This window comes from Juglans regia, chromosome 7 (assembly GCF_001411555.2).
Source record: "Juglans regia cultivar Chandler chromosome 7, Walnut 2.0, whole genome shotgun sequence".
NCBI lineage: Eukaryota > Viridiplantae > Streptophyta > Magnoliopsida > Fagales > Juglandaceae > Juglans > Juglans regia.
Genome location: NC_049907.1, coordinates 51,091,778 through 51,103,247, shown reverse-complemented (window position 1 = coordinate 51,103,247; position 11,470 = coordinate 51,091,778). Strand labels below are relative to the sequence as shown.

The window sequence follows — 11,470 nt, the reverse complement described above, 5'->3', positions numbered from 1 at the left end:
AAAATCAGTAACAGATTTTTAATTTTTAATTGCCCAGCATTGACTCTATTGAAAGTATACTTTTTATTTCTTTAAACGTTGTGTACGTGAGATTTTTTGGATTTTCATTACAAGTGGATAATATACTACAACTGGTAGTAGTGGGGGAAAAAGAAAAAAAAGAACCCAACGTTGCTTTCGCTTTTCCTTCAATTATTAAGGATATTTATGGAATGGAATGAATAGGTAGTAGTATCGGAGAGCAATTCCGTCATTCCGACCGATTGAACAGTACCACTTTTGGCAAGCATGAGGCCTTCACTTGCTGCTGAGCTCCGTTTGTTTGTTTGTTTTTTTAGAGTAATGTTAAGTATAAGTTTTAAATAGATAAGTCTAACCTTTTGTAAAAATATGAATCTTATTAAAAAAGAAAAAAAATTATATTTTTTTATAGTAAAATCTACTTTTTTACAAAGAGTTTATGCAAAATTTATTATTGAGACTTGTGCGAATATATATATATATATATATTTTTTTTATTAGGTTAAAGCCACATATTCGGTATTCCTTTGCAATACAATATGAAAAAAGAATTTGAAGACAATTACCAGAAAACGAATTGTTACAAAAGCATAAGCCATAGTAACCCCACAACTTAATTGTCATAAAAATCGTCCTAGGATGATTACATGATCTTGGTATGGAGAAACACAAATGGGATTGGGTAAACATTATTAGACTCATTTTCTATATTTTATTTATTTTTAACTTTATGAACTGAATGGAATGATTATTGAAACCCACTTCTCCATTGATTCTAAGTTTTGAGATTCTATTTATATATATATATATATTTATAAAAGGAAAAACTTATCATCAACCACTGTTTCTTATCAGTCGTTGCACACCTCACATGGAAAATAACATTTATTTTGGAGTTTTTTTTTCCATCTTTCGCACGGTTCTCTCTAACAGACCCTTTTCAAATTCTTTGAGCTCTGTTGCCCATCCTCTGCAAAGTTGCCCTGTCGCCATTGACCCTCCCTCTGCCCAGTACCCTCGTCGCCATCCCTCTTCTCTTCGACGTCTTCATCTCCCCCTCTTCTCTTCAACGTCTTCATCTCTCCAGTTCCCACACTACGTTTCAAAAAGCAAACATTTTACTTTCAAAATAAAGAAAGAAAGAAAACTTATGAAATAGCAAAAAGAAAACCAAAATATAAAATGACCTGTCGACGAAACAAATAGGCAGTGAAACAGAGGTAGGAGTCACAAATGCTGGGCAACAAGAGGGACAATGATGAGTCGAAGTTGCGTCGCGTGGTGGTGCTAGTGGAGGGAGGGTGATGCGGGTGTCGGGCGACGAGTGGTTCCCGTGAACCCCTCCCTCTTATTTAAAATGGTATGTGGAAAAAACAGGTTGGGTGGCGATGGGTAGAGGCAGGCCGACAAGTTGCTAATGCTGGGCGATGACAGGGACAACAATGCTCAAAGGTGCTGGGGGACGAGAGAGAGGGAGCGAGGGGGAGGTGCGGGATGGGTTTAGAGAGAGAGAAAAAAAAAGTGTGGGATGTATGTTGATGAACAGTAGCTGAGAAAAACTCTTCATAAATTGTTTGAGTCGGGCTACTCTGCCCCCCAGTTGACCGACTGTGTGTTTTTATTTTTTTTCATTTTCCTTTTCATATTTTTTAATATATTTAAATATTTTAAAAAAATAAAAAAAAATCAATACATTAGGGAGGCAATGTAATTTTATTCTAAAATAAAAGCACTCCCAGTCACCATCGATGCAGGAAAGTGACTGAAAGCTTAAACATAACCTACCTATCATGATCGACCACATCACCATCACTCACCAAAATTTATAATAATTCACAAAAAGTTGTTATTTATTTCATCCTCTCGTAGCGTCGTCTCTCTCTATCTCCGCTTCGTTCCACCGGAAGGGAGTGGTGTGCCAAAACACAGAATGACGGTTCAAATCAATGTTTTGAATACCGTATCGGATGGCGTACCGGTCAAGACACTGGAACGAAATATTTCGGTACCAGTACCGTTTCGTGTACCATTTCGGAATAGTCGATATATGAATAAATTATATATATAAATATATATAACAATTATATTCTAAAATAATAGTTTATATATGAATAAATTATATATAAATACATACATACATATAAATTATAAATAGTCTAATCTAAATTGGGGGTCAAAAAATAAACTTGTAGTTAGAAAAAACGAAAAAAAAAAAAAAAACACAGTCTGGCAGAAATATAATGGGCTGATAATTAGGCCGGTACGGTATATATCTAGTACCTGTACCGGCCGGACGGCCGAAACGAAAAATTTCAACCGTACCGGCTGGTACGGTACGAAATTAAAAACATTGGTTCAAATAAGTTATTTATAATTTTTACTTATCATATATCATATTTATTTTTTTAATTAATTAATTTAAATTAATTAAATTTTTCTACTCATTATTCATATATCATATATTTGATAGAAAAATTAAAAATTAAAAATTAAAATTAAAAAAATTATATATAATATGTGAAGTGAAAATAATGATCAAAATTTTTCAAGACATAATTATTTCTCAATTCCATTTTTTCAATAATGAAGTCTGATTGGTTGCGCCCAACATAGTTTTGTCGTTTTCTCTTTTATTTTTTTATTTATTTATTATGATTGATATTTTTTCCCACTCCGCCTCTCGTCCTTTCTTCTTTACACCCAAAATCAGCCCCCTTTTGTTTTTACAGGACGCATGATAGACCCCTCCCCCCAACACCCCTCGCCCCACGCTACTCATCTAGGCTCTGATCCAATCCCCCACCTCAACTGTTTTCCAACCGTTGCCGTCGGATTCCTATTCCGGAGATCCCTACCCTCCAATCTTTCTCTCACCATGCAGGTCTCGTTCGAGCCGCTTTTCGGCGTTGCCGACTTTCACTTCACTCCGAGATGTTCTTCTTTCGTGTGTCGTTAGATGAAGCGTCATCTGTCGATTTGGGCTTTGTACGGCTTTTGATAAGTGTTTCGGGTTTTGCCTTTTGAATTGATTCGTTTGACGGATTTCGGTCTCGAGATTTGAGGTTCTGGTAGCGTCTGAGGCTATCTTTTACTTTCTCCAGCTTCTCCAGTTGGAGAGGGAGAATTATTGTTTCTTAAAGAAGTAAAAGCAGAAGATAATTTTGTTTCCACGGGGATATTTCGTGGAGTTCTGGTAGTGATGGAGGATGGAAAAGTCTCCAGAGTGCGTCCCGGAATGTCTGAGGTGGTTATCGGCTGCGTGATACCGTATATTCACGACCCCAAGGATCGGGATGCGGTTTCCCGTGTGTGCCGGCGCTGGTACGAGCTTGACGCGCTGACGCGGAAGCACGTGACGATCGCTCTGTGCTACACGACGAGCCCCGATCGATTGCGCCGGAGGTTTCGTCACCTGGAATCGCTGAAGCTGAAGGGAAAGCCGAGGGCTGCGATGTTCAATCTGATACCTGAAGATTGGGGAGGTTACGTCACTCCCTGGATGAACGAGATGGCCGAGTCTTTCAATTGCTTGAAGTCGCTTCACTTCCGGCGAATGATTGTGAGGGACTCCGATCTCGAGCTTCTTGCTCGGTCTCGCGGGCGCGCTCTTCAGTCGCTCAAGCTCGATAAATGTTCTGGCTTTACTACGGATGGTCTTCTGCATATCGGTCGGTCCTGCAGGTAATTTTCTTTTCCTTTTTACTTGCGATTTGGATTCTATAATTGCTGTTAATAAGAATATATAATTTAAGGATTGTATTAAATTTTAGGTCAGTAGCGAATATTAATTATCAAGTGAAAGTCTCTATCAAAAAAAAAATTATCAAGTGAAAGTGAATCTAACGATATTTTTTTTTTATATAAGTATGAATCTAACAATATTTGATGCTTTATGAAGAGAAATAAAAGGTAGAACAGCTTATTTAGGTGTATCGATCTGCTTATTTAACTCTTTCTTCCTGCTTAGAACGTGACTGCTTTTTTTTTTTTATGACCAATAGATGCTGTAGTACGTGTAACTAGTTTAATTCTTCTTCCGATCGCGTGGCTTAGCCGGTTTTCTCTTTAATTTTTGGAAAAATATCCGCCAATTTGATTCTTTATTGCGTTTTTCTTCTTGTTGGATTGGTTAAATGTTAAATACGGTCTACAAGACTTAATTTTCTTAGTGAGAGTGAGATTTTATGATTTTCCTTTATCTTCATTTAGTTTCTACTTCCTTCTCAATCATTTTTTATCCAAACGGTGCAGGGTTCTAATTTTTGTTCAGGGGTTGAGCCTTTATTGGTTGACGTGCTAATTTTTCTATTCATCCTTGAATGTCGAATAAACTACTAGTTACTACTAGTTGTTTTAACGATTCGCCAGAACTTAAAGTCATTAGACTATCATTAAGTGTTTATCCATATACTTGCTTGTGCCAAAGAAATAATGTTTCACTTCTCTTCGGTAAGTTGTGGTTTGAAAGAATTTATAATTGTGAATTGATAGCTTGCTCACTCAGGAGTAAAGCTTTGATACAATGTCTCGGTGGTTTCTGATCGAGAAGAATGATGCAGCATGCAAAGATCCAGAAATGTCCAAGTACTTGGAAGACTTGGACATTGACCGTATTTATTGTGTTGTTATTTCATATTAGATCATATCGAGGATTGCTCAGGTAGCTGGGGTTGGCTTATCTCATGCCTCAAATAATCTAAATTAAACTTCCACAATTTTTTTCCCTTCAAACTCTGGGTTGTGTATGACAATGGTCTACGAGACACTGTGATTCTAAAGCCGGTGAAATCATTAGATGAATAGAGAAAAAAAAACATATTGATGAAGACGTCAATCAATGACCAGAAAGTTGCATTAATTAAAACTTCCGAGAGTGCGGTGCACGTGACTGGAGTTTACTCTGTATGGGTGGGTCCGAAGGGCCCTGCTTTGGAGAGGTTCCCTGACATAAAAAAAAAGGTTGCATTAATTAATGTTTCTTGAAGCTTATCGAGGTATGTTGTTAGACTTTGGAGGGAATGAAGAGCAGATTTAAAGACCATCATGTTTTGGAATGAGCAATGAAAATTTGACTTGGTTTTATGGTGTTGAGATCAACTGTGGCAAGTTGGCAACCCTATTTTTGACTTGGATGACTAATGGAAAGTTTATATATATATATATATATATATATGAAAACTGCTACAGACAAAAAGAGAATATATAAAAATAAATTTACAAACTGACGTGGCTTTTTAAGATCCATTAGATTTATTTTACAATAAAAGTAATTTTACAATTTTATTTACCTCATTAAACCATGTTAGTTTATGGGTTAAATTTTGTGTAATTCATTTGTAGCTAAAGTATTTCTCTCTCTATATATATATGTATGTATGTATGTATGTATATAGATATTCTTTCATTGGGTTTTGAGGTAGGTTCAGCACTGAATAAAAAATTAGATAATGGAAAAAGGGGAATGAAGGTATTTTCATTTTTTTTTAGAATAATAGACATCATTAAAAGTTAACCAAAGCAATATACAAAAATATATTATTTTTACTTGCTAAAAAATATACACATATATTAGGAATACAAAGCCATTCTGCCTGAATACTTGGAGAAAGGATGGAATAGAACTAAGAATAATGTCATAAGAAATTGTAAATAGTGAAGACTGATTCATAGACTGATTATGAATCTTATACCAAAAAAAAAAAAAAAAAAAAACAGCTGATGAGTCTCAATATTAATTAATGCAAATTCATCAAATGTAGAACTGAGACTTAAAACTTAAAAAAGTAATACTTTTGACCTGCATACCTTTGTGAAACATACATGCATGATGATTTGAGTGAGATCGAGAGGTTGCTCATGCACTGATGCCAAGCTTTTCATTTTAAGCAACTGCATCTAGGTGTCCTTTCTTGAATGGAAAAAAGTGAATTATATTTCTGCTTTTGCTTTCAAGTAAACTACCTAGATTCTATATCTTGAAACTTCTGACTGGTTAGAGCTGCAGCATTAATTCCATAGTGCATGAATGCGCTTGTTCTTGTAGAATTTATAGATTAAATTGTACTGAACAACTACTATTGATTTAGATTGGAATATAATACAAGTTGAATGTGGAGAATTGTGTTGCACTCACAAAAATTTTCACACCCTTGAAAGCTCTCTCTATGCTTCGTTTCTTCATTTTGCTTTTATTTTTGCTCTTAGAAATTTCTATGCATTTCAATTGTGTGGAAAATCTGCGCTCGCTGTGTATGTCTTGCTGATGGTGAGCCTGGCCTTTAAAGAACAAAAAGAAAAAAAGGTGTTGAGAGAGTGGAAGAGAAATTATGACCTACTAGAGGCAATGTCATATATTTGGAGAAACAGGACTTGTACGGTGGTGCCGCGAATTGGTTCAGATAAGCCTTTTTCTTTTAAAAAAGTCGTGATGAATATGGTATTTTAACTGATCATGTAATTATATCTAGGTTGGTAACTGTGTAGTTAGGCCATAAATAGTATGAACATGAGTCATGTTTTGAAAATAAGATTTTACCATGTTAAAAATTTTAAAGCTTACATGGGTTGGATGTATATTATATATTCTTATGAGTTTTTTCTTTTTTTTCCTTTTCATTTCTATGCAATTTTGTTACTGTGGATGTGGGAGGACAGTCGTCAGTCGGAATGAATTGTGCTTTTGGTTCTGGAGCCCTGGTATCTGGGTTTTCTATTGACTGATGTGATAATTCTTTATATGCTTCCTCAGGAGTTTAAAAACTTTGTTTTTGGAGGAGAGCTCAATAACTAATCATGGTGGTGAATGGCTACATGAGCTTGCTGTGAACAACACGGTTCTTGAAACTTTGAACTTTTATATGACGGATCTTGAAGTCAGCTTTGAAGACCTTGAACTCATAGCCAGAAATTGTTCATCCTTAGTTTCCGTTAAAGTTAGTGATTGTGAAATCTTGGGCCTCCTGCGTTTCTTTTGTGCTGCCCCTGCTTTAGAGGAATTTTGTGGGGGTTCCTTCAATGAGCAGCCAGACAAGTACTTAAGTGTATCATTACCCCCAAAGTTGTGCCGTTTGGGGCTAACATACATGGGGACGATTGAAATGCCAATTGTATTCCCTTGTGCGCCCCTACTCAAAAAATTGGATCTTCTATATGCACTGCTTGACACTGAGGACCATTGTATGTTAATCCAAAGGTGCCCCAACTTAGAAATTCTTGAGGTAGAATCGCAAAACCATTTCTTCTTTTAAACTTTCTTATCATTTTTTCCTTCAGTCAGAATCATCTTTAGATTGTTCTTGTTGCTCTATATGTGTACATCTTCCTCAACAGGCTCTTGTTACTGCTTTTTCTGTCCGGATTTGTTGCAGTTCGTTTTAACTTATCATGGATCTCTGTTCTTCCCTAAGAATGTCTGGAAGTTCTTGATAATGTATTATTTGACATTGGTGTCTGGGTTTAAAAGACGAGATTTCTAGAGTTTAGCTTGTTTATGTCAATTTAAAACTTTCATTTTACCTGTAAAACCAAAAACAAAAAATCAAACTCACTGTTCACCTGGGTAATTGGAAAAATACTATTTACAAATTTGAGGACAATACAAAATGCCCAAATTCTGATATTCTATTAAGTTACTACTACTGAGGGGAATGGGTGTTGTGTTCTTCTTTGGACTACGAACTACTTCTGAATTTTGTTTTTTTTTTTGTTTTATATATATATATATATATATTCTCATCTGTTTTTCTTATGGACAGACAAGGGATGTTATTGGAGATAGAGGATTGGAAGTTCTTGCTCGGAGTTGTAAGAGACTAAAGAGGCTTAGAATTGAGCGAGGTGCTGATGAGCAGGGCATGGAGGATGAAGGAGGTGTAGTTTCACAAAGAGGTTTGATTGCTTTGGCTCAAGGCTGCCTAGAACTGGAATACTTGGCTGTTTATGTTTCTGATATCACAAATGCTTCTTTGGAGTCTATTGGTAACTACTCTAAAAACCTCTGTGATTTCCGCCTTGTCTTGCTTGACCGAGAAGAGAGGATAACGGATTTGCCTCTGGACAATGGGGTTCGAGATCTGTTGAGGGGATGTGAAAAGCTTAAAAGGTTTGCATTGTATCTCCGACCTGGGGGCTTGACTGATGTGGGTCTCAGTTATGTTGGGCAGTACAGCAAAAATATAAGATGGATGCTTCTAGGTTATGTTGGGGAGTCTGATACGGGGCTTCTGGATTTTTCTAGAGGCTGTCCCAGCTTGCAAAAGTTAGAAATGAGGGGCTGCTGCTTCAGTGAGCGCGCACTGGCTGCTGCTGTATTGCAGCTGACTTCTCTGAGGTACCTATGGGTGCAAGGATACAGAGCCACCTCTGCAACGGGTTGTTGTGACCTTCTGGCGATGGCTCGCCCATACTGGAATATTGAATTAATTCCTTCTAGACGAGTTGTTTCTAGACGAGTTGTTGTCCCGGGTCAGCTTGAGGAGGCTGTTCTGGTTGAGCATCCTGCCCATATACTTGCATATTACTCCCTTGCTGGACCAAGAACGGATTTTCCAGATACTGTCATTCCTTTGGATCCAGAATCCTTGGTTACTTAGAGCTGTATATACCTCTTCTATCTATTAAGGAGTTTTTTTCCTTGTCATGTCTTGTTCATAAATTTTTTTCCCTTTTGGTAAGAGGTTTTCGATTTTAATTTATTTTTCTGCCCTAGTTCTAGACATTAGTCCTGTAATAAAGTTGGAGTTTTTTCTTGTAATTTGGAAGCACTTGCATCCTTGGTGTTACCGTCTCACTTCACCGCTTGGGGAACAGTTTGGTCTAAGCTTCGACATTTTGGTGACTTGTATTAATATCCCGAGTCAATCTTTTTGGAAATCATTGTTGTTTTCTCTGTATAATGTTGTGGGACGTTTCAAGTTTGTGAATAAAAAGATAGTAAGTGTGGTTTTACTAGCCATGATTTTGTGCTCCTGCAATATATTTTCACTACTCGCAGATACGTGCAATGCTTGCAAATAATTATTATAGCAAGAGTGCTGCTAGGGTGCCCCTAGGCAAAATTTTTCCTTTTAATTTTTTTAATTATACTTATTCATATTTTTTTAGTACTTTTAAACATTTATAAAAAAATAAAAAAATATTAATATATTAATAGTCACTTTCTTAATCGGTAAGTAAAAGAAAAAAATGTAAAAAATACAAAATAAATACAAAATAAGACGGCATAAAATGTGTTTCGTTTGAAACTTAAATTCATTTCAACTCATTATTATAACTTTTTTAAATTCTAACATAAAATATAATAAACAATTTAACTTTTCTAAATATTAAAATAATAATAATAATATTTTAATAATATTTTATCATTTCAACTCAACTCAATTCAATTCAATATCCAACATTTTAGATTAGCTTGGATTTTCCGGATTTTGAATTTTAACTTTGAACGTGATAACGTGATCTAGACTTGGTCCAGAAGGGATGGTGCTGCGACTGCACCCCACCATACACTAAACTTATGGGTCTGTCCTCATGTGTTCAATTAGTAGCTAAACTTGGCTTATCTAGAAGTCCCCAAGGACGGGAGTTTAATCCTTGTGTATAATCTATTAGTCATAGTAATTTGCTTGGATTATGCCCAACTTACGATCCTACAGTTTCAATTTTTTTTCATCATCGTTCAGGTGGGATCAACTACCTCATCCCATAATACAACATGGTCTCTCTCTCTCTCTCTCTCTCTCTTTTTTTCCCGACTAGTGTACAACTGCACACCAAATACACCGACTACATGATGTAGAAGTCCACCATGTCAGCTAGCATGAAAAAATATGTTTTGAAGTTTTTTACTAATGATATGGTCCCATTGTAAACGACTTATATTTATATTTATTATTTCAATAAAAGAAATACATAATTTTAAGCACTTAAAGAAGTGCATCGTGAATATTAATTAGCACCATTAGAATGGGTAACTAGCTTGACCACAGTATCTCTAAACCCTTAACTGGCCAGATTTGAAGGTCAAGGTTTGCCTTATTTAGTACTAATAAAAATGCATGATTCACGTTGGCAGACGCAGAAGCTGTAACAGGTTTTATTGCATTAAATCTTGTGGTGGTATCGTGTAAATCATGTGTCATTCAGTAGAATTTGGAAGACTAGCCTTCAAAATGTTTTGACCCTTTGAAAACGTACTGATTTTTTTTTTTTTTTTTAAGGGAATCGTTTTGTGGGAGTTTCTGATTTGACAAAGAATCAGAAACATGTTTGATCAGTATCTTGAAAACGGTCAAGACTTTCAAGTGGAACAAGCTAATCATTCTGATCTTCTAAACAAAGCTCTCAACAAATTACGCTTCCCATGTGCAGTGTTGGCGGACTTAGAGGTGGGTTACACTTTCCATGTGCCATGTTGCCCCCGTTAAGGGCAGGATTAGTGCTGATGGGGAAACATCAATACTTGCAATCCCTAAAAAGTAAGTATATGAGTAAGGGACAGACGTAGCTTACTCTTTTTGCACAAATGATAACTTCACTAATATGTCACCTTTGTTCACCACTGAAGGAAATCAAATGCAACCATAAAGTGATTCAATTAAAAAAAGGATATGGTTAGCATAAAAAAAGAATGGTACTGGTTGTGAGGGAGCCCTTCTGGAGAGTGGCCAAGACCTAAAGAGATCAAATCGTGGAGGCTCTAGGCCCTTCAGGTGGAAACTGAAGCAGGTCAGGAGCCCAAGCCAAGAAGCCGTGTGCAGAGCCCACGACTCGCCTACCCATCCACAAGGCAGCAATTGCCTAGGACCTCGGTGGGTGGTCAAGCCTTGCAATAAGGTATGCAACAGACAACCGTAGCATAGCGTAGGTGGCTGGGCGTGTATGATTGTGGGCATGTTAGGCCAGAGACACGCCGCATTCAAGTCCAAGCCAAGTATAAATACAATCATCGCTCCTAGGGGAAGGCTCTCTAAACTCTTCTCTTTCTTGACTCACTTAGCTTTCTTCATCACTCAAATAATCTCCACTAACTTTGGCATTAGAAGGACCTTGGACATCACCGGAACCCATCCTTCTTCCTCGCTGCTACTGTGGTACTGCTCAAGCTGCGAAACACAACATCAACACCAGTGTTTTTATTTTTTATTTTTATAGAAATATAATTGTCATTGGTTTCATCAAACAGTAGAATTTGAAAGAAAAACCTGTTCAGTAGAACAACATTTTGTTCAAAGCAACTTAATTCAGTTTTACTAGCCGGGGGGGTATTTATCAATGAGGTGATGTGTGTGGCACCTCAATGCTGCCGGCATGTGTAGATAATAGAAGTGGAGAATCATGCAAAGCTGTAGAGGAAGAGGAGAGGGACACAAGTGAAATGGGTGTTCATGAAGCAAATATGTTAAAGAAGTCATCATCATCTGCGCTCAATGTACAAATTTCAATACTTCAA

General features: G+C 36.6%; 1 protein-coding gene across 1 annotated transcript; it reads left to right on the top strand.

Annotated features, from left to right (window-relative positions):
* Window positions 1–2,706: 2,706 nt before the first annotated feature.
* Window positions 2,707–8,974, top strand: LOC108991856 (coronatine-insensitive protein 1). The gene is made up of 3 exons (XM_018966251.2): window positions 2,707–3,702; window positions 6,770–7,238; window positions 7,776–8,974. The coding sequence occupies exons 1-3, from the start codon at window positions 3,221–3,223 to the stop codon at window positions 8,610–8,612; spliced, it is 1,788 nt and encodes a 595-aa protein (XP_018821796.1). The 5' UTR covers window positions 2,707–3,220; the 3' UTR covers window positions 8,613–8,974.
* The last annotated feature ends 2,496 nt before the right edge of the window (window positions 8,975–11,470 follow it).

What these genes read in the sequence shown, in the direction of transcription:
- LOC108991856 (XM_018966251.2), top strand. Translation starts at nt 3,221, where the DNA reads ATGGAGGATGGAAAAGTCTCCAGAGTGCGTCCCGGAATGTCTGAGGTG. An exon ending in CATATCGGTCGGTCCTGCAG is followed by an intron (nt 3,703 to 6,769) that starts GTAATTTTCTTT and finishes ATGCTTCCTCAG; the next exon opens with GAGTTTAAAAACTTTGTTTT. An exon ending in CCAACTTAGAAATTCTTGAG is followed by an intron (nt 7,239 to 7,775) that starts GTAGAATCGCAA and finishes TCTTATGGACAG; the next exon opens with ACAAGGGATGTTATTGGAGA.